The 23,720-nt window shown below is 42.5% G+C and overlaps 1 protein-coding gene across 1 annotated transcript in view; it reads left to right on the forward strand.

The window, feature by feature from the left end:
• Positions 1-298: 298 nt before the first annotated feature.
• Positions 299-23,720, forward strand: part of INPP5F (inositol polyphosphate-5-phosphatase F) — a 38,928-nt gene continuing 15,506 nt past the window's right edge. The window contains exons 1-6 of the mRNA XM_068688995.1: positions 299-601; positions 14,600-14,680; positions 21,144-21,280; positions 21,993-22,121; positions 22,848-23,015; positions 23,319-23,375. Coding sequence (XP_068545096.1) covers positions 505-601; positions 14,600-14,680; positions 21,144-21,280; positions 21,993-22,121; positions 22,848-23,015; positions 23,319-23,375 — 669 coding nt within the window. The 5' untranslated portion in view covers positions 299-504. The remainder of the gene's footprint in view (positions 602-14,599; positions 14,681-21,143; positions 21,281-21,992; positions 22,122-22,847; positions 23,016-23,318; positions 23,376-23,720) is intronic.

The following is a 23,720-nucleotide window of genomic DNA, read 5'->3' on the forward strand; positions in this document are numbered from 1 at the left end:
GCTGAGGCGGGACATGACTGCATTTTCAGGACAAAATTTATTTTTTGGGGAAACAGCAAAGCCAACGAGCCCAGCCCTGCCCTGCTGGCTGGGTGTGTGGTGGGGCGTTTTTTATGTGAGGACTGCTTTGTAACGTGGGTTCCCAGTTCCTGGGAGGGGAGCAGGGAAGGAGGGGAACCCCTTGGGGCTGAGGGGGCTGTGGGGTCTGGCAAACACTGAGGGGCTGTGTGGCGGGGAGGGCCCCGCGCTGCTCCTTTAAGCCCTCGGGGGGCGGGGCCAGCGGGCGGGGTCACGTGCGGCGCAGCGGCCGGAACGCAGGGAGCGCCCCGAGCCCGGGCGGCGCCGGGACCCCGAGGGGGAGCGGGAGCGGCGGGGGGGGGGGGCAGCGCGCGCAGCGGGGCCGTGCGCGTCCCCGCGGCCGTGCCCGCGCTTCGCGTCGGGAGCGCGCCTCCCCCGCCCCTCAGCCGGCGCTGCGCGGCCTCAGGCAGGCAGGAGGCAGGCAGGATGGAGCTTTTCCAAGCCCAGGACCACTACATCCTGCAGAGCGGCGAGCGGGCGCTCTGGTGCAGCCGCAGGGACGGCCGCCTGCAGCTGAGGGCCGGTGAGGGAAAATGGCAGCGGCGGGGGGCGGCTCGAAATGGCGGGCGGGGGGGTCCGGAGGGGAGGGGGGGGGGCGGCGAGGGGGTCCTGAGAGGGGTCATGAGGGAAGAGGGGGGTCCTGGGGCTGTGAGGGGGGTCTGTGAGGGGAGAGGGGGTCCCTGGGGGGGATCTTTGGGTCCCTGGGGGGTCTTTTTGGGTCTCTGAGGGGAGTCCCTGAGGGAAGGGGGGGCCCTGGGGCTATGAGGGGGGTCTCTGAGGGGAGAGGGGGTCCCTGAGGAGGGTCCCCGAGTCTCTGAGGGGTTTCTTTGCCTCTCTGAGGAGCGCAGCTGAAGGGTGCCGGGGCTGTGTCCTAAGCAGCTGGGTATGTGCTGTGTGGCAGAGGGTATGTGGTGTGTGGCACATCACGCAGCTGTTACTTACAGCTTTATGAAAGTGGGGTTTGTGTTAACCCCTAAACACATATAGGACCAACTCTGGGTGAGTACAGCCTGCTCCGTGAGCCTTAAAAGGCTGGGGCGAGCTCCGGGTGAGCAGCGGCTCTCAGATGTTTATCCACAGACCTGTTTCTCGCCCTGCTCCGTCCCGTGTCACGTCCTCACGCTTCAGTCCCGGTGCTTTTGTCCTTTTGGTGCCGTTCGTGTGCGTCTCTTAGGTGATATTGCAGCCCGTTGGGTGTAACGTGACGTCTCACTCCCTGTTCCAGGTCGGAGTTCTGGCAGCGCTAAGCTGATAAATCACCTCACAAAACACCTCGTGGTCCGCGAGCCAGCAGTGCAGCTGGACAAGGAAATGCGTGTTTTCGCACAAATTCTGCGTTAGATTTGCTGTGTTGTAAATACAACAGGCATAAAAGCTCTTATTCTACCCGGAGTAACAAAAGCGCAAACTCGCGGGCTGGTTCTGGAGGCAGCTGTTTGAAGCATCGGTCGCTTGTTTTCATGCAGCTGCTGCTGTGATTTCCCAGAGCCCATCGGCTTTGTGGAGGCTTTGCCAGGGCTCAGCAGTCTGTCCGTGTGCTCCTAAGCAGGACTTTGTAATGGGACTCTGCACTTCCAGTCCGAATAAATGCGATGCCTGTTGTGCACGACCCGCCGAGTAATGAAAAGTAACCTGATAGTTAAGTCTCCTAGCCTGCGTGATGTTCATGTTAGTCACTCTTTCCTATTTCAGTGGATTTTTGGTTTTGTTTTTCCAACTCTGTGACTCTGGATGGTCTTAGTGAAAACGGGTTCTAGGAGGGTGAAATGGGATGCCTTGCTGGGTAGGCTGAAAGGAAGCCTGAGAAGGGAGCACTTTGATCACAGACTGATTTTCTTGGGTCAATAACTCTTCTGTATGTGAAGGCAGAGCTGGATATCCCCGAACTAGACAGTTTTATTACATCGGACTAATTATAATAAAGGCCACTGAGCGGAAGTGAGTAAATAGATTGCTGTGTGATGAGTCAGTGCTGAATTAAAAAAACCAAAGTCATAACTTGTATGCATTGACATGTTTAATAGTCTATCGAAAGGCTGTGATCTAACTGTGTCTCTACCAGTTTTTGGAAGCCTTGACTTAATTCTGAGCAGAATTTTGGGGGCAGAGTAAATCATTACACATCCGTGGGTTGAAACGGGCAGTACTGGCGAACCTTGCAAAGCATTGCTTTAGATGACAGGTCTAAGTCTAATGAGCTGGAACTGAGCTTTATAACAGTTTCTCCTCCCTCAACCATAAGGGCATGTTCAGAAACTTGCTCATCTTGAAAACTGTATTTCAGACTTCTTTGAATCGTGGCGAGAATTTGGATTAAAAACAAAACAGCAACAAAACAGTGAACTTGTAAATATTTGCCGTAAACAAAGTCTGGGGCTTGCCGAGGTCATGCCTGTGTTTACGTGATGTCTCTCTCTGTTGGTGTTTTTTTTTTTTTTTTTCTGTGAAGTGAAAGTAGTACTTGAGTCACCTGCAGGCAATCTGAATCCTGTTAGCATCGCAGGTTGTTAGGGGTTTCGATGTTCGCAGTGTACCTCTTCCAGTGTGGTAGAAAAATGTTGTTTAACCCTGCTGTAAGCGCCTCGCCTCAGATCTTGATCTGGAGTTTGTTCATGCGTAGCTTGCCCTGTTTGTGCTCTGCTCGGCTGCTCTCGGCCAGCAGTTGTATGTAGATTACAGCATGGTTTTATTGCTGTCACGGCTGTAATTTATTTATATCTGTGTGTGTATATATAAAAGAACAGAAGTAGTTAAGGCGCTGAATTCTTCTGTCACTAGAAAAAGGACAGACCCTCCTGCTGAGTGAAAGCTTCAGCTCTTGCTGTGTTGGCCTTGATGATCAATACCTTGAGCAGCGGTGCCAGACGAAACGAGACTGGGAGGGAGCAGTTGTTCCAGAAAGCAGGGCAGTGATGCTGTCCTCTCCACCCTGCCCAGCCTTCTCCCCACCCCTGCAGGAGAAACAACCACCACAGGTTTCTGAGCACGGCTCAGACAGGTATTTGGACCCGGCTTTTGGGCACTGCACGCTCAGATTCCATGACCTGCTTGTAAGAGGGAGGCGGTGATAAGATGTCTCACCTCTGGAGCTCAACTAGGGGCAAACGAGCAGTCATGTATTATTAAATGCCTTAGGAAATTAGTGTTACCGTGTTGGTTTTCAGCTGTTGGAAATGGTTGTGAATGGCTGGTTCAGCAACTGAAGCAGTACCTCTCAACAGATATGTTTTAAAAAATAATAAATTACATAGCTATACGTGTCTTTTTTTTTTTTTTCTAATGAGAGGCTTGTTACCAAACAGTATTTTTCAGAGTATTGAGGAAGAGATGTCCGGTTAGGTGTCTTCATCTGATAGCATGAAATCTGAACTGAGTCACAAGTTATAATGCAACCCAACATTCCAGCTCTGGGTGCTTGCCCTACTCCTCAGCGGCATTACAGAGTCATGGAAAAGTTTCTTGTCAGAATCCCTGACGTTCTTCTACAGTCAAAAATCATGAAGAAAATTCCTTTGAAGTCTAGTGAAGGTGAAGGCCTTGAGGACAGAAGCCCACATTTGCTTGGTGTGAGGAGTGCTGCCCTGATTCCAGAGGATTTATCAGCAGGTTTAAGGCCCCAGAAGGGTCCTGAGCATCGCCCTAAGGGATGGCAGCCCATGTGTTAACTCTGGCTGCTGAACTAAATATGTCACACACAACTGACTTCCTGAGGTGGCGTGCCTTAGAAATGGCCTGTCTGTTCTGGAAACTATTCCATGCCAGAGACTTGCAGCTTTAGAGTTCTCTCTGTTTTACAAGCTGCTTCCTACGGGACCTCAAGCTGTTTTTTCTGACACTTTAGTTTCAGTTGTAGTGGTTACGGAGCTGTTTCTCACCAGTGCCTGCTCGTGCTGTTTGGTCCCCTTCCTTCGCTGTCAGCACAATGTACTTGTGATGTGTGTGACAAACCAGATGTCAAACTGATCTGTGTTAAATGCAACCCAGCAAAAAAAGGTGCTCAGAACCAGCGAGCAGTTTGTTCCCTGTTGCTGCTTGCTCCTTCCTACAGAAGTGAGCAGGGACTAGAGGAGAGCTGTGGGCTGCTGCACATCCTTTATCTACTCAAATACATACATTAAAGAGTTCTGTACCTTCTGCCTGGGAGGTGAGATCTTCAAACGTATTTACCAGAGGGTTTTTCCTACTTTCCTTAAATAAGATGTACTTTGTAATTTCACCCACTTTTTTTCTTTTTTTTTCTAAATGGATCCTAGTTAAACAAACCCTGGGACTTAACTGTGTATGCCACATGCTAACCTAGTTAGAAATAAATGTTGAGGTGAGGTGTTTCTGGTTTAGTTTCCTGTTGAATCTTACTGGCAGAAGTGAAGCTGAATGTAACGAGGCTGTCCCCATCTTCCCCCTTCTCCTCCTGACTCTTTCTTATACAAAGAGATCAGGAATTGTCAAACTTGTCCCAAGTCAGATGCATGAAGTGTCCTGGAGTTCCTGCCTGCTCTGAAACGACTTTTGGCTTTAAATAAATGAAAACCCTTTCAAGCTTGATATGCTGATTCTTGTGAGTTGACTGTTTGCTCTGTAAAGGAAGAGGTAACTATTTTGGTGTGTGTGTGGCAGAGTTTAATCAAATCTGCAGTTCAGGTGCATTTGGGGCTTGTGTTTTGGTAGCAGAGGTCCCACATCTTTGACCTCTCAGAGGTTAGTACTCACTAGTGAGATGGAGGAGATCAGATTTAACTGCAACAGCAGTATTGACGGGAAACAGCCCTTCATTTGAGAGGGGTCTGCACCTAGACCAAAGAGCTTGTGGCTTTTCAATCTGTGAATATCGATGTTCTTGTTACTGGCTTTGTCACCCAGAGGTGAGGGGGATGTCTCAGCTGTATGTGCAAGTCAACATGAGAACTTTGTGGCAAGCTTTACAAAAACCTGTCTGAACTGCAGGGAAAGGCAAGTATTTCTTTCATGTGCCACTTAGGCTCTTTCAAAACAACTTCTTTGTTTTTGGAATGTGATTTTTGTTGTTTTTGTTATTTAATGGATACTATTCAGCCTGCAGGAGAGACCTCAGGTTGCTGAAGTTCAGCTACTGGAAGCTGGCAGAGCTACCCTGCACCTGTGTGTAGGGGTGATCTCTGGTTTGACTCAGGCAGTAGCTACACCGTCCTTGACTAAGATACAGAGCTTTTTCTGGCACAGTAAGTGGGCAGTATGAAAATACTTTCCTTTTTTTCTCTTGAAAACAAATGCTTCATAATGGAATTATCATCATGAGAAACTGGTGATGCTGTAGCTTTTGAGAGACTTCTAAAGACGCTGACCTGAAGGCTTTGGTGACCAGAGGAAGCGATTTGGTGGGCAGCTGGGCATTTCCTGGCAGTAGGGGTGAGGCTCCCAGCAGGAAAACATTCCTTCGCTTCTGTTCCAGCCTGTTGCATGCCAGCTGCAGCTGGAGCCCTGAAATGTCAGGGGACTTGGCCGTAACTTCCTCTAAACAGTTCCCTCCAACTGTGAGAGGTGTTGGATGGTGGCTTGAGGCTTTCTTTTAGAGGTAAACTCTGCAGAGTCATATCAAGCAGCTCTGAAACGTAGCTTAAATATTGAATCTTGTTGAAAGTCATTGTTAAGGCTCTGTATTGAGACTTAAGGCCTGGAGTCTGTCAGGCTATAATTTTTCCCTCAAGTGCGTCAAAGATTTGAGACAACAGATAAAAGCAATAAGAGCTTCTGTCAGTGTCTGGAGGTTTCATGATTCATGCTCAATATAATAAAGAACACAATTTTTTAATATACTTAAAGGTTTTGAGAGGAATACGCATTTGGTAGCTCAGAATTTGCTTCTTGTAAGCATTACATTTGCTATAAACTTCTGCTTCTGAAAATTACTTGTGTTCATTGAACCTTCTATATTTGTTACAGAAATGCATATGGTTATTCCAACAGAAATTCCCACTTGCAATTAACAATCTGTATCTCTTGAAAACCCAGCATTCTGCTACACAAATCTAATTTGATTGGGGATGATTTAATTTGTTTTTCCCAATTTAGAGAGCTTTCGCAAGCTGATTTTCAGTCATGATTTAGCCATACTGCTTACTCTTGCAAGTATCACTTGGAAAATCTTAGCCAGGAAATAACACATGGCAAGAGGGAATATGAAAACAAAGAGCCCACTTAAGGGGGGGTGTGGGTGGATACATGCAGGTTTTTCTTCTCCCTCTGTGTAAACTTTTTGTGTAGTGCTTCAATTCTTGTAGGTGGGACTCACATTTCCAGCTGGCGGTCTTCAGTTTTAGCAGCTGATTGTATTCGAAATATACTCTTTATCCTTTAGTTGCCAAAGTCACTGCATTTATGTCTTCACAGGAAACCGAGTAATAGGAGCAAATATCAAGAAGGCACGAGAAACCTTTAAACAGATTTCTGGAGGAGAAATTTAGAAATAGCACAAATTTATTTTATGAAAGCTCTGCTTTGGTAAACACATATTAGCACTCAATGATGCATTGCATATGCATGTTCCAAACACCTCTACCTCCCAAAAATAAGACAAGGAATTATTGTCTGAATAGCTGAACTGACATTAATAGAATTCCACCTGAAAACATTGGTTTTTCATTTTAAGGAAGAAATTTTACTTGACTAGAAGCCCTGAAACAGCATTTGTGTTGTCTGTGGAAAACCGAACACAAGCAACTTGAAAGTGTTGTAAGCTTGAAGCTCTGTGTGCCCCAAGTCTCGGTCTCTGATAACGTGCTAGGGATTGTTGGCAAGATCACATGAATGTGCTGAGGTAAATAAATGGCTTGAAATGTGACAGTGCCGAGGTTTAAAGAACAAAACAGAACTCGGAGCTGAATTTAGAAGTGCATGACACTGCCTGGGGGCAGTTGCAAAGTGTGAATGACAAGTGTGGTTGCTCTATTGCTAATTGGGAGCTTGGGTTTGTTTTCGCCACATTTGTTTAGAACAGCAGCAGCGTTCCCGCAAATGACCAATGTTCAGCTTTTCTCAGTGCTAAAATGGTTTTAGTAATGTTCAAGTGATATATTGCTTGTCATTTGGTTCTACGTAGTCTATTCATCCCCAGCAGTTACTTAAACAACAATAAAAATCTACCTAGCGTGGCATGAAATCCTTTGCTTTGTGTTCAAATACATGAATTAAGGGCTGCATTCAGAGTACGCAAATCCAATTTGTTCTGCAGTATCTCCTGCAGTTGTCTTCTGTAATTCTAAAATGATCATACTTGTTTCTGTTGAAATATCAAACTGTTGAGAATACCCTTGTGTAGAAAGAGGCACCAAATTGTTATTTTAAGTTAAATTTTGAGGCAGTTTTCCAGTCCATGCTGTTCACCGCTGAGTGCTTTAAATGTGATGGGTAGTAGAGGACATGTGTACAAAAAGAAATGTTTGAATAATGTTACAGAGCATGTATACTGTTAGAGTTACTTAGTCACAGTTACTGTTAGAGTCACGCTTTCTTTCTGTAATTTGAGGAAGCTTTTCAATCAGCTCCAAGATTCTCCAGAATGCTTATAGCCTAAAGCAGAGATGTGCTTTCTGAGCAAATATGCTGACTGGGAAAAACAAGGAAAGAGGACTGAATAGAGGCAGAAATCTTTGGCTAGGAGTAACTCTTACGCAAAGGATTTCTTAGTCACTGAAGCGCAGCCTGCTTATTCCGAGCTGTTTCCTCCTCAGTGTTTTTAAGGGAGCAAGGGGCCCTACAGGTGCAGAACAAGCTGAGGTGATGCTTTCTTTACAACTGCAGTCCCAAGTGAAGAGTTGAGCTCCTCCAAGGATGCTAAATCAAAGAGGCACATCACAGAAATGGTTAACCTCAAAAGAATAGGCAACACAGTACTGAGTAAGTACAACAGGACTGAGGATTTTAGGCCAGAGCAGGAAAAAACTAACTTCACTGTAGGTCTGAGATGTTCCAGTTTAACAAAACTGCCTTTTGTGCAGGGGATGGGGCTGATGGCAGCCTTCTCAAACTTGGTGTCCATGAATGACTTACGGAAAGCTTTTGTTTTGTTTTTAACTTGGTGGAAGGGGCGTGGGAGTTGAATTCAGTGAGTGTGATGTTCAGCTTGCTCCCGATGAGTTGATGAAGCTGTGTGTGTAAAAGAAGACTGCTGGATGGCTTGTTAAGGCACGCTAATAGAGTTTGCTGTAGTTACTTTGTTGTCAAGTAATCCATATGTGGGGAGCAGGGGCAACTAGAACAGCCTTCTGAGGTGGTTTCTAATACTTCATAATTAGCAATTAGAGTATTTATTTGGTTTAATTGGATCTGCCAGCACTGTATGCCTTAGAACCGGCCTCAGAACAACTGCTAACAGCAGTTTGTCACGTGTAGTGCAGGAGTTCCTTCCCCAATTACTTGCAATATTGGGTACTCTCTAGACAACTGAATCTCCTCCATATGCTTTTATAGTTTCCTGAGCAGTGCCTGGTGACTCGGGGGATTTTCCACCTGCGGCAGAACACAAAGAAGTGTATTTACCAACACAAGTAGTAAGGACTCTTCTGCGAGGTGCTTTCTTAGGGCTTGCATCCTGCTTGCTCTTTTGAAGAAGTTTTGCTATGATGAGATTAGAGCTGCGTTATATGCCCCTGTTCCCACTGCTGTAAATCTTGTCACCGTCCGACCTGAACTGAACTCGAATTGTTCCTGTTCATCCGGTCCGATGTTGAGATACTTGAGGAAAGCATCCAAGGAAGCTGAATGTCTGCTTCACTTAGACACAGGCCGGATGGATGCATGCTCTGTGGCGTGCTGGCTCCACTGTAGGAGCCATACACTCTGTAAAAAAACAAAACAAAAACAAAAAAACTTGTATTGAGTCGCCGTTTGGCAAGTGTGCTTCCAATCTTTAGGGGCTGGAGGATGAACAGGCTACTTTAACAGGGCTCGAAGGTGGAGTAGCAAGGAGAAGACCAGTGGGGATTCTTCTTTTGCAATCCTCTGAGTTTAAGCTAGCTGTGGGTTTTTAAAGATGGGGGGAATGGGGATCAACGGTGATCAGATTTCTCTGTTAAGAGGAGCACTTCAATTCCAAGTGATTGAGGGCTCTCAAGTCTCCCATGCAGACAGAGCAAGCTGTGTAAATGAAAAGTTAAAGATAATTAAACAAATTATCCCTTCAGCTAGCCACCCGTTTTAAGGATTGGGCTGGAAAATAAGCAAATAAATAAGGATAATACTTCATGACCATTAGGTGCTAGTAGTTGTAAGACTAAGTGTGTTAATGTTCCTCCATCTTTCTGCAATTACAGTAGATTAAACGTGAATTTAGGAGTCTTTGCTAGAAAGAACTTAATTAGCCTAAGATTGCTTGGCAAAGTAGCACTTGGAGTCTTTTGTCTTGTAGGAAATACTTTGTGCTCTTAAGTCTTCCCAGTTAACTTGTAATCTTTTAATCCTGGCTAATATTTTGGAACACTATTCAAAGATGAACTGGAACTTGAAAGCGGAGTTGGTTCCCTTTGAAAAGTCATAAGGGCACAGTAGCGCTAATAATGAAGGCTTGTGGTTGTCTTTGATCTGAAGCAGCCAGAACTTAAAGGGGAAAACTTCAACTCTATTAAAATTGTTTTTTTTTTTTTTTTTTTTTTTTCTTCTGGAAGTTTACTTTTCAGGGGTCAAGTATTATATTAGCAGAGCTGGCAAATTGACTTTGAACACATACAATAGGTTGCTTCTGCGCTTTCTCTTTTTATATGGAAATGTCTTGTGTTTGTGTTGGATGCTGAGAAGGCTGTAGGTAAGAATTCATAAACAGAGTGCAGGTTTGGATGGTTTTGTCTATATCCAGCCTGTGTTTGTTTATAAATATGCGTTTATAAGCAGTCCATGTTTATATAGATACATATAAACTGAGCTTGAAGTTCTGGGACGTTCAGTCAATTTTTATACGGAGCTCACTGACAGGAAAGACTTCCCAGCTGAGGTCCTGAAGCTCCTGGGGGTTTGAGGAAGATAAGGAGAGGCCCCTGAGTTACAGCAAAATTGGCTGATAAATGGCTATTGCTCTTTGAATCGGAGCTGGCAGCAGTAAGGGCTGGGTCAAAGTGATTCCAAATCAAATCTTTTTTTCTTCCTGCCTCCTTAACCTCTCCAGACTTGCCTGTAGTCACAGCACGAAGCTGGTGGCGAATCCCAAAGCAGCGTGTTCCCTTGTCAGGGCTTGTGCCTGACCTGGGAGCGACGCTGCTGGGGGAAGAATGGCCAAAGGGCTGGAAAGCGCTTTTGGCTTTTGACCATCTTGCAAGTTGCTTTGTACCACCCTTCCCAGGATCACACTTGTGTAAACACAACCGGGTAAAGGAGCTTTATCTGGTGCTGCTGGTAAGTTCGGAGGGCTGGTGATGGAAATAATCGCATCAAAGCTGGTTTTGTTCCCTGCTTGTGGCGGAAGCCCTGGTGTGCTGCGATTGCGATTCCAATGCACTCGCTGTGAAGCAACTGTTTGCTCCCTGACTGCTCATCTTAGATGGCAATCAGCAAAGAAAAAAAAAAAAGGCAATTTTTTCCCAAATAGCTTGAATTTAGTTAGTTGGGAAAGGGAGGGAATGGGAAATCGCTTCCTTTGGGACAGAAACCTGCTGTGCAAGCATGTACCTCAAAGTTTGAAGAGCATGTGGTCTATCAGACCCTGGCAAGTCTTTAAATTAAAACCTCCACAGGGCATGACGATCTCCCCGAGGAGGAGAGTTTCCAACTCTTTGTTTGGAGTACAGTGGCTACTTTGGCATCGTGTCTAACAAGCACGGTGCGCTGAGAAGTCTGTTGGATGATGCTGGGTTGCAGTTTCAGGTTGATCAGTCTTTATTCCTGGCTGGCTGTGTTTGAAGGGATCGCTAGATTTCTAGCATGGCATCTGTAGGAAGACAAGTGGAAAGCAAAAGTAACTATTGAGCAATTACATTTGAAATTTCTCAAAGCACTTTTTTTTGGTGTGTGTGTGCAGGGAATAGTCCAGTGTGTGCTTCTATGGAGCCTTGTGGTAGTTAACGCTCGCTGATAGGTATTTCTTCTTTTTAAAAAAGAAAATGGAAACTTGCAGTCGTGTGGCTTCAGTATTCATCAGTCAAGCATAGCTAAATGCCTTTTATGTATACTATCAGAAGACTTCAACTGAGGATTTTCTTTCTTCTGTGGTTATTTTCCTCCTTGGCTTTAGAAAGATCTAGAGCTCTTTTGTAACGTGTATCACTGTCCAGCAACTTAAATTTGCTGTATTTTATAGTTATTCTAATCTTGTAGACTTCCACTTAATTTTTTGGATCTAAATGTATTTACAATTGTTACACAGCCATGTAACCTTCAATCCTTAAAATTATGAGCAAAGATGATGGCTAAAGATACGGCGGCTGCCAGGATTGCTGGGCAGGGGATTAAATTATGGCAAACAGTCCTGAATGATTTCACAGCACTGAGCAAAGGTCTGAGAGCTGCTTTTGCTGCAACGGAGTAAGCAGGACTGCACTAAACACGAAAGCCTGTATTTTTTGGGGGGCAGAGTAGTGGGACTAGAGAAAACAATCCCTTTATGTTGGTTCATCCACCTTCTGGTTCCAGAGCATGCTTCCTAGAGCAAGAGGTTCCTGTGGCTGAATACTTGAATTGTATTTATTCAGCATGATTGGCGTTGGTTCTGAGCCAAGAGAGGGCTACCGAGCAGGAAATGGAGCTATAACTGGTAACCAGGTTCTAATTAGGATGTCAAACCTAGATGTGTTTTATTTAACAAAACCCACTTTGACCCGCTTGCTTCTGTGCTGTCGCACATCCTTTCCTATACAAAGTTCTCTAGAAATACTGGTTAAAAAAAAAAAAAAGCGATACTTGCCAAACAAAGTGTGATATTGCAGTTGGTATTTTTCCACAGCTTCCAGGCATCTCTGCTGTGAGGCTTCTTCACATCTAGATTTTCACTGGATGCTGGAAGAAAAAACCCAAACACGTTAATTTCCACTGATGTCCCTGACGGAGTGTTTACCTGCTATGTCCTGCCTTCCCCCAGGAGCATCTTCTGGAAACAGCCGTCGCTGTTGGGAGCTTGATATCTCTTATCTCACGAGCAATACTGCCCAGCTGGTCAATCTGCATTTGCCTTTTGAACTCTTAGCATAACATTAGGATTTAACTCCAAAGAGCTCCTCTTTTTGCAAAGCTCGTCTGTGCCTTAAGTGAACAGAGGAGGTGGGGCAGAGTCAGTTCTCACCCTCTCTGCTGCTAGGAAGAAGTATTCCTGCAGACGTCTTGGGCGTAGCATATGATTAAGTTGAGGGCTACCTATGTCAAAGTAAACAGCAAAAAATATGGAAAAGTTTCAAAAATACTCCTTTTTACAGTCCCTAATGCAGTTTCTTTATGTCCTTTCACGGGCAAGTCTGAATTATCTTTTCCTTATATCTGCAACTAAAACTAGATCTTGGTTTCCCCCACCCCCTCCCCTTTCTGTAAGCTGCTATAACGAAACCTCACTTGCCATCCAGGGCTTTCCCACTAATCTCGTCGTAGCAGGAAATGAATGGTTTAGAGAGACTTAGGCCCTATTCGGATTATTAGTTTTGTAGTTACGGTAAACCTGCACTGCTTTGAAGCCTTCTGAAGTCTGGCCTTTTTTTGCTGCTCGGTTTGCCTGGTTTGGAGCTCTCATGATGGAAGGTGAATGATGAAGAGAACTGCAGGTACCAAAGACAGCAAGAAGTAGGTGATGTTTGAAACAGTACAGCTCTAGAAGGTTCCTGGGGCAAAGATGGCTCGGAGTGGTGTCGGTGAGCTGGGAAGAAGGGGGAAGACTTGAGAGCAGGGAAAGCTTTTTGTGTTCCTCTTTCCTGTAGGCTTGGTGCTGATTTCCACTTAGCGTAAGGATGCTCTGGCGTGTTATTTGGGCTGAAGCTCAGGCTGCCTTTGAGCACGTTTTGTATAAGCACAAGGTTTTTGGCATACAGGTACAAGACAAATTCTACCCTCAGGCTTCTCTAAGTACTAAATCAAACTGTTCATGCTGTCACTTATTTCCTTGCACTCATCTACTTTAGTCTTCTCAGAAGCTTAACTAAGTGATGGCATGATCCCCTCTTACACGAGGCTCCTCTGTGCTAACTGTTTGCAGTGCTCTCTTACAGTGAAGCAGGAAGAACCTGGAGTTTCCCTGCAGGGGTCTTGCATGAGATGGCACAGCCTGGTTCTGGACAGTAGCAGGAGCTCTGTCCTGCCTCCTGCAAACCTCTGGTAAATTTTGCTACCGTGCACACTGTGTATTCACACAGACAAGAAGGAACAATGTGAAACTTCTTTTAAATGAGTGCAGTTTAGGTCTATTCTGATGTCTGTGTCTCGTTTCAATGTCTGTTTCATGATGAAATTAAACTGAAAGCAAGGAATTCTTGGAACAGCAGAGTCTGAATTGCAAATAAGTTGCATGGAGAACATGTGTCTGAAAAACAGTGTTTAAAAACTTACAGTCAGGTGTATGTAAGTTGGTGACTGTACTCCATGTCTTAGGGTATTGTGTTGAGTCTATTCCTCAGAATGTCTGTCTGTTTACCCTGGGAGATGACATCTGGACTAGTGAAACACTTCAGTTGGAGAATTCTGCCTCCTTTGGAACCAGTGAGGTTTGGCAGATAACAACAAATATCTTGTCCTTCTTGGTATGGGAAAACCTCGCGTACACAGGCATTAATTGCTTTTAATGATTCTCTTTCGTTTAAGATTTACTTCTGATTTTTTTCCACATTCTTGAACTTTTACAACACTCCTATTAGAAACTCGTACTGACTGTTGGCGGTGGGTGCTCTGACCACAAGAGGCTTTTCGTGCTAATACTGACTTACGTGATGGTTTGATTCCTGTTGAGAGGTGACCCTTTCACAGATGGTGGAGCTGATAGTGTTGCCTTCCTGCTTGCTCTCACACTTCTTGTGGTTCACTAGAACTCATTACTAGTAGGAGAACTGGAAACCATAAAACTTGGTGTACTTCAGCATTGTTCTGTGCAGTCGTGAGACTTCTTTAACAAAAGACACTGTACTCGTGTATCTGTAAACATAAGATGTGAAGCTAATAGTAACTGGGTGAATATAAGAGAGCTGGGACTGAAAGTTAACATCTGGTCTTCTTAGAGCTACATTAGCAGCTTAATGACCTGTATTTAATTTCACTATAACCATGTAAAATTTCAATTAAGTTACAAATTCCAGTGGATATTAGGAGAATTAAGTCTCCTTTAAACTGAATTATGTAGCCCCAAACGCTCTTATAGTGATTTCCTGAAATAACCAGAAGGGATATGTCTCTAAATAGGAACAAATCATTTGGTCAGCTAATTAAAATGGCAAATTGGTAGCAAGCAAAAACTGAACAGCATATGCAACTTATTTTGTTGTGGGAATCATGGCATGCTTTCCACTCTCTGCTTGGGGAAAGTAGCGAGAATGGCCTATATTGGATTGATTGTCCTGCTGAGTTCACCACAAAATATGTTCTCTTTTTCCAGCTACTGATCTTCTCTTGGCTTGGAACCCCATTTGTCTGGGCCTGGTGGAGGGAGTCATCGGTAAAGTTCAGCTTCACACAGGTATGTGTTCTGTCTTTTTGATGCCGCCAATGCACTTTGGGTTAGGGTCAGTGATACTGTAAATAAAACTGTAGCTGAAATGGATGATGTAATGTTCTTTGCAGTGGTGGTGTAAGCCAACTGCATAAATTTGCCAGTGTTTATATTATAGCTGTGGTTTGCAAATCCCTCTTCTTTCCAGCGCATGCATTCTGGTTTGTCGTTATCTGATTAAAAGATGGAGAACTGTGCTCACAAATCATGCAGGTCTGTGCCCTGAAGAGGCTCCGTGTGAGATGCACCCTCTTGTATTTTTGCACTTTTTTTTTTGAATAATGCTTTTAAGCTTTTTTGTTATTCTTAGGGCGCTGTGCAACAACTAACAATGCAAGTATTCACAGAATTCAGGTTTTCAGACACTGAGAATTAAAGTCTTAAGAATGATTATTACCTTGGTGGATCACTATTCGAAAGTAAAAGGAACGTTTAGAGACTTCTTTGTTAAACAGGGATACTGTAAGACGTAGCTGTAAAATAAAGCAGAAGTAGAATGTATTGTGGTTAATATTAAGCCTGTCTTTAACTGATTCTAAATAACTTTTTTTCAGTAAAATAAAATCAATCTTTTTGCTTTAGTCAGCTGTAAATTCCTGTAGCCAAAATAAATACCTATTCTGATATATTCCAGCTTTTATCTATAAGGGGAATTTTATTACCAATAGAGCTCTGGATGTCTCTCTACTGACAGGTAGAAAAGCTGCCCATAAACTCTGCCCATTTTCTGGGTGCTGTTGTTTTTGTAAGTGCTTAAGCCCTACATCTCATGTAGTGCATGGCTGGATTATCAGTACAGGTAGAGTCTGAAGTGTGTTTGGGGTACCAGGAAGGGTTAAGTGCTGAAATGGATCAGATGTTTGTGGCACGTCACACACACAAACAGCTCAGGCAAGGTGGTAGTGGCACATTAACAACAGAGAAGGAAGGAAAATGGGGACTGCTATACCCCTGAATTAGGGTATGACGAATTGAGTTCTGGGAATAGTTGGCTTCATAGTCACTGTAACCCCTAGGTCTTGCTTCTGAGAGAATAGTTTAGAGCCTATCTCTTTTCATAAGCCTATGATTGCTTTCCCTTTCCAGCTGCATCACTTATCTTTGAATTTCACATGATGTTTGTCTGTCCTCCTTCCGTAGATCTATTCAATCGCCCTTTCTGATCTGATGATATGAAACGGTTCAGACTCTGCCCTTCTCTGATGCTTTCTCTTCTCATCCAGGCCGTCTAAGCTGTTCAGCATGTCCTGTCCATAACAAATGGATGAATGATGGCTGAGCTCCAGCAATGACCTTTTTCTGCTGTGGGAAAATGCTCCATGCTTGCTTGTAACATGTTTGTGTTTGTTAACCAAGCATTTAGCTCCACAAAGGCCTCCCCCTTCTCTCTAGGACGCCTTCTATAAAAGCATTTGAAGGGGGAGACCTTGTTTTCAAATACTTTCTGGAAGTTCTCCTGTGTCATGGCAACTGAATATCCCTGCTTGTGTGTTTACTGGGAGGCGCTTCTGCTTATGGAAGCTGAGCTAAAACTCCCCAGCATGTGACCCTTGAACAAGTGCCAGCCTGCTGCTGTCAGGTAAATCAAGGTTATCAGGTAATAAGTCCGATACTGCTCTTCTTTCCTTATGTCCTTCACAGCGACTGTATCAGTTATGCTCATCCAGGCGCTTCGTTTGCTTGTTGCTTAGGCCAGTGCTAGCATTTTGTTTCTTTGCCTTGTTCAGGTAGCACATCACAAACCACTTACAGACCTTCCTTCCTGTGCATCTTGCTGAGGCATTTAGTGATGCAGCTGTCCTGTAGACAAATGTTCATTCTCTCTTACTTCAGTGAGAGATAAGTCTGTAGTTATTTATCTCTAATCTTTTGCTGAAGCCTCTTGGTCCCCTGCATCTGCTGACAGTTCCTAAAAATTGTCTTCATTGGGTTGCAGCCCAAGTGAGAGGGCTGACTGAGGGGGCTTTCATAGCTAGTCTTAAACCTATTCATGTTGATGAACTCTTGCTTGCTTATTTTGAAGTGCAGTTTTATGTAATCATCTAGCTGAGTCATCTAACACTGTAACAGTAACCTGTCTTCATTACTTATTCGTGTATCAATCTTTGTCACCTGGAAACTTTATCAGCAAGAGTTGTATAAATATTTAACTGTGCTGGACCATTATCTCCATACTTGGTAAGAGGACTGGGCTGTAGAAGCTGGATGAGATACTTATTTTTCCCCAGACCTCATATGTGTCAACAGGAACAGGAGGACTTGTTGCTCTGATTTTTTCCACTTTTCTTCTCCCCCCCTCCCTTCCTTTCCTGGACTATAAGGATCAGAAAACTTATTTTGAAGCTCTTCTGGCTAACTAGTCCTGTTTGGGCTTGTTCTGCTCAGCATCTTGTTGACTGATACTGGAAACTTTAAGTTTTTATTTTTTATTAAAATTGCTACCAGTGTGCTCAAACTGTCACTAAGCTCATATGCACTTTATCTTGGACATAGATCCTTACGTATTCTTGAAAGATTTGCTCAATGCAAGCATCCTGGAATAGTCCTAACATGACCTTGAAATAATCCAAGATTGACTACAGGGGCATTCTTGATTTAGCACTGGCAGTTGCCAAATTGCTGTAACTAGGGATGTGGTTTGATATGCTCTTAATCTTGCTGGCTGTGTTGCTGACCCAGCACAGGAGAATTTGTAGAAAAGCTCTCTTGGCAGGGGAGCAGTCTTGTGAGAAACTAGCTAGCCAATATTGCATGTTTTTCTAATTCTGTAAAGAATTTTTTTACCCAAGAGGATGAGTTGTACATCTGGACACAATTGCACACTCATTTCTGAGATGAATTTCTACCAAAGGTATCTTTTGGTTCTTCCCCAACTGTCAAGTTCCTAAAACAGACTTTTCTGGGGGGACAGACCTATGATGGAACACTTGAAGGCTAGGATATGGTCTCTCTTACCCTCTGTTGGCCCATCCCAAGATGACAAGTAAGAAAAGTAAGAAAGTGTGGGGTAAAAATAGGAATACAAAGGGGAAAGAACTTTAGGATGTGTCATGAGGACAACTTACTGAAATACAACATTGCATGCTTTCTTGGTATAGATACACAGTTAGAGTAGTCCCTGCACGTGCTTGCCCCTATACGGAAAGAACATCTCTTGCATAACCATGGTCTCCATTAAAGAGTATTAATCTTAAGTTTTATGATATATACATACAAAATATAAGGATAGCCATTCAATTGTCTTTAGTTGAGATTCCAATAAGTAACTAAAATGAGCTTACCTTTTGTTAAAATTTAGTTACTACTTTACCCACTAAAATAGTAATGGTAGCCTGAAATCAAATTCTCAGTTGAGATTTTCTGACTTGCTTTAGCAATTTTGATTTCCCTTCACTTTGTTAGAAGAGCTTTTAATTACTGAGGTTCCTGCAGGTAGTATCGTTTGCTGGTTCAGGTGCACTTTTTTAGTGGTGTAAGTTCCCATGCAGAAGTTCTAATCAGTTATTAGAGACTACTTAGTGAGTTAATGCAATGTCGAGGTGCCAGAGTATGCTCAGTATAATAATACTGTATATCTAATTATAACCATGGCTGGATTTCTTAGCCAGTGCCAGCCAAATTCCACTGAACTCCTCTGCTGCAACCACACGTTTTTCTGTTCTGTGGTCAAAATGCATTTTAATGTCTGCGCTCTTAGCATGGGAAAAAACACAAAACCACTGGTTAATTAAGACCCAGGTTAAACACTGATGGCAAGTTTCCACAGACTCTGCACAGAAGGGAAGCGAAATTTTTCCTTCCCTATCTGCAGGAAAGGAAAGCCTTTTTTGATAGCATGCCACTGGATCTTGATAGAAACAATAAGTGGTTCGCTATCTAAAATCTCTTCTAGGAAGTGCAACTGCTGCTGTCTCTAACTTCATCTAATCAACAACTTAAAACACTTGCTTTGCTTTCATCTAAATTCCTTGAACAAACGAAAATAAGAAGATGGTACCATAGTAATTCTTGGCTAGAATCAAAATACTTGCAGAAAACATAATTTATAGCAAACTTAGGTAGTTTAAGACAAGTTATTGCAAGAAAAAGGTACTTGGGAGAACTAAATGGTAGATTGATTGGGAAATTTTAGAAAATAGCCTAAATGGCAGTGCTGTGCTGACAGTAAAGCTGAATTCCAGTTTCAGAGAGAAACGAGAGGTAATGGCTTACTTAAATACAGTGCTTTAAATCAGTTGTTGCCACCTGCTCTGCCACAGTTCATAAAACAGTAAAACAACAACAAAAAACTTTACCTTTAGATGGATGACTTAAAATGTGCAATCTTCTGGAATGAGGTGGAGCGGTGGTTCTCCTGTGTGTACCACACCTCCTATGTTGGGCAGGCAGTAAGCAGTCTTTTTCCCTTAAAAAATGAGTTTGACAGAACTACTTTTTTAACTGCAGAAGCACAAACTCTGGCAGATTCAGTCATCTAGATGTTGTTGGCAATTACAATAAGCTTTTATGGCCGTTGTTGAAGCTTTTACTTCAGGGTATATTTTATCTGAATAATTACTTTTGGACTGTTTCTTTTGATCTGCCAGGAAACTCCTGTTTTCTTTCAACATTCTTTGGCTCTGGCTATAAGACAAATGGAGTTTTGAAATGAATGCCAAGATGACAGAGTCCTTTTTTTTTCCTTTTTTTTTTTTAAAAAAAAAAAAAAAAAATAAAGGCACTCAAAGGATACAGAACTCACTTGACTGTATTAAGTTCTTGTTTACTGCTAGCAGGGCTTGTTAATATAAGGCACTTCACTTTTTTTGGGTAATGGTGTCGTACTGATTATTTTGCTTGAGCTCTAGATGGTGTATCCTTTCTTGAAAAAAATCTGCTTGTTTGTTGAAATACTGATCTCCTCCTAAGTGTGTGTTGTGTGGCTAACTTTCTGTAGGTGGGAATAAATGAGACTCGAACTGCACAGCAAGGCTGTCTGGGTGCTTGACTTGCTACCCTCCTGTTAAGCCTGGATTGAGTTGGGTTTCCAAAGCCCTGATTATTGCACAGGAAAACCTAGACCACCTTTTTAGATGCAGGGATAGAGACCTTGATCTGCTGCTGGGGTTTTTGACATTTCAGTTTCGACATTATAGCTGGTCTTCTTGAAGATGATGGCATCCTGAGATCCCTCCCAGCCAAAATTCTCTCATCCTGCAGAGATCATGATTTTGATGCTGTGTTCAGGCAGCAGTGCAGGGCTCCTCTTAGAAAACTGCATAAATTAAACAAGCGGTGCACGACTTCCCCCTTTTCTCTCTCTCCCTCTTCCCTTTTGGGAACAGCCTCTGGTTGTCACAGCACATTTGTAATTCTGTGACTTTTAGAAGCTGATTGGTGCCCTGTGTAGTAAACATGTTGCACTACTAAAGATAATGGTAAAGAATTGAAGTACTGACTGTGGATGCACTGCTGTGCATCACCACAGTGAATATTGTCTTTATATAAACAAACTTGCTTAAACACTTTGTCAGCGTTGGGCAGAAATGTTGAAGATTTTATTGGAAAGATGCTCACAGCTTTGAAGCTTAAATTCTATGCTGAAAATATATTGAGAAAATATCCTGGCTTTCCTTACATTACAGGACGTGCAGAAATGCGTTGAAGAAATTGAAGGCTAAAAAGCTGTTTGGAATTTATTGAGCAAGGAAAACAAGCTTTGCATTTGCTGTAAAGCCTCTAAATAGACTTTTCAGAAGCTAGATACTGTATTTCAAAGCATAACATGTGATACAAGCTGCTGCCACAAGTATGGAAGCACATTCAAGTTACCATAGCAAGCTTTTAATGCTTCTGTAGGACTTCCTCTGTTAAACTATGACTTCTCCTCAGTTAGGAGAACTAGAGAGCTTGTCTTTAAAACTTTCTGTACCTCTTCCATCTCTTAACAGACCTTTTGCTTTGACTCTTAATATCCCAGCATACCACTAGTCTGCTGATTCAGCCAAGGAGACCAAAGTACGGTTACCTGTGGCTGTCCTCTGTTGCTGTTTGCTGTACAACAGAAGGTGCAAAGGGAAAATCACAGTTTGCTGCCTGGTGATCCCTGCCTATTCTTTTCAAGTTGTACCACAGTTTGTGATAGTACATTACTATTACATACTGCATGTGTGCATCATCCTAGAAACAGCCTAATTGCTATAGGTAAAGCAGAGAGACCTTTACCTTTAATGGGTTATTCTATGGAAATGTCCATCTTTGAGGTAAATACATTTTTTTGGTTTTGTTATTGTAATCCCACAATAGTGAAACGTGGTAGCAGCAAATCATCATTCACTGGACTCTTCTGGTCAAGTAGCTTCTGGCAGTGGTTTTGCGCTGGTAGAAAAATTTCTGACTGATTAGTTAAAGCAAATGACTTCACAGTAAGCCTCTATTAATCTTTCTTCAGATTTGCCATGGTGGCTACTTCTAATTCGTCAGAAAGCATTGATTGGCAAACTTCCAGGGGACCATGAGGTGTACAAAATAACAAAGATCGCAGTGATTCCCCTTTCTGAAACAGAACCTCAGGATCTGGAATTGGAGGTATGATTATCTTTAATAAATCATGATTTTTTTCCCCTTTTTTTTCAGTGAAATATGAAGAGTAGATTAAATACATGCCACCTTGTGTTCTGTATGGAAATGTTGAACAGTTTTTTAAATGCTGCTTTGATTTAAAAAATGTTTAATTGAAATAGCAAGATGTGCTGGGGAGGGAAACTAGGATAAAATGATGTCCACATTTAATTGAAAACTCATTATAAAATTTGTTCTTGGGATATATATTTTTAAATTACTTTAATTGAGCACACTTCATGTGTGCTTTTTGCAGGGAAAAGCTGTCATATCTATCTCCTCTGAATCAGGAGGGCATATGTTTTTTAAGGATGCTCTTGATCCTATCCTGTTTTGGGATATTAATTCTATAACTTGGCTTCAAAGCCAAAAGAGAATTGTTAAAGGAAAAACATCACAAGTGAATAATACTGACTTACTTTAAAGGCTTGGTGGTAAGTGGAGGTGGGTCTGGATACTCATCTCACCTCAAACTGAGGCAGACAAGCAACCAAAGGGGAAAATGGCTTTTATAAACGGAAGAGGAGAGAATTTTGCCATAGATGGAACCCTGTATGCTCTCCCTGTGTTTCAGAGAATCTTCCCTAGGTTTGTGGACTCTGTAGACTTTCATTAGTTTCCTTGAATTTTCTAGAGGCTATTTAAATGTTGGCTTTAATTCAATATCATTATTGCTTAGCTTTGTAAAAAACATCACTTTGGGATAAACAAGCCAGAGAAGATTACACAGTCCCCAGATGACTCAAAATTTCTGCTGAAGACTCTTACTCAAATTAAATCCAATGTGTCTGCTCCAAATAAAAAGAAGGTAAAGTTTTACTGTTTTTTTCTCTCCTTTCAAAATACTTGTTTAATAATTTGAATGTTATGGTGGGTGGGTGATCAAGTGGAGCAGTAAGACCTGGAAAGAAAACCAGTAAGTCTGGAATGCGCAACTACCTTGTTTTGAAGTTCAGTTTCATTTTTCATTACTTCACTGTTGCTTTTATATGTTGTTTTTTTTTTTTTTCCATTTTGAAATTGTGTAATTGCTGAGTACCTGCCAACAGAACACCTTCCTAGGATTTGTTTCTAGTGAGGTTCTAAACTTCTTCAAGATGTTCCACATATGCATCTCTTATCAGAAAGACAACATTTGGCACACAGTTTCTCATACTTCTATTACTATCTTAAAAAAGCAAACAGTTTAGATACCGTGGTTTGGATATGAAAGTTTAAAGAATATTAAAATTAGAGCGGGTAGATGCAGTATTTTAGTTTAGAAAACCATACAGTTTGGAAACTTTTCTGAGCCAACATTCAAGCAGTATGTTTAAGTCTGAGTGCTCTGGATGTCCTTCCTGATAAAAAGTACTTTGATATATGATATTAACGAAGATGCTTGCACTTGTGTTAATCTCTGCTAGGAATTTTAAGATCCTGTTCCTCAAAGAGAACTCACAAGGTTAGAAGTAGGTTTTCGCAAATGTGGCTAGAATCTTTTTCAGTGAAAGGAAGACATAAACCTTTTTTTTTTTTTTTTTTTTTTTTTCAGATTAAAGAAAGCAAAGAGAAAGAGAGGCTGGAGAAAAGACTATTGGAGGAGTTGTTCAAAATGTTCATGGATTCAGATTCTTTTTACTACAGCCTTACCTATGACCTAACAAATTCTGTGCAGAGACAGAGTGCGTGTGAGAAAACTGACTTGTCACTGTGGCGAAAAGTAAGTGTTCTTCATTGTTGACCAGCACACCTAAAATGTGCGTGGTCCAAATTGGACTGGTCACATTCTCTGATAGTACAGTCTACAGCAACTGAAGATCTTACCCTGCTACTGGCTTCAGTGCATGGGAGCAAAGTGTCCAGCAGTGTGTTTTGAACTGAACTGTCATAGTCAAAAGTAGTGAACTCTACACTTGTATGTAGATGTCCAGTTGCTCTGAATAATGTTGGAGGCTTTACCAGAGAGATTTACAAATACTAATTTAAAATGTTTCAAAAAAAAATCCCCTTGTTTTTTAAACAGGTTGATGACAGATTCTTTTGGAACAAACACATGATTGAAGATCTCATCATCACTGATGTGAGTCGTGTTTTTAACAATGTACTGTTCGTTTGCTTTAGTCGAAATGTTTACTTAAAGCCTCATAGAGTTTACTTAAAAACCTGTTTAGCAGACAGGTCATGATCAGGGCTGTACCTTCTGCCGCTGACTTCCTTGGCAGCTCAGGTTCCCTTCTTCCCCTTCCCAAACCTTTGGCAGCCTTTTAGTCAGTCTGCATTCACTACTAATGAGCAAACTAAACTTTAAAGAGTTATTAAAATATAGTAATGCAAAGTAACTTCATATACAATACGCCAGTTTGTACTGATTTCTGAAGGTGAGCTTAAGATCTATTTATCTTTGAAGTAAATTTTCACTGAAGAG

Source organism: Anas acuta, chromosome 7, assembly GCF_963932015.1.
Source record: "Anas acuta chromosome 7, bAnaAcu1.1, whole genome shotgun sequence".
NCBI lineage: Eukaryota > Metazoa > Chordata > Aves > Anseriformes > Anatidae > Anas > Anas acuta.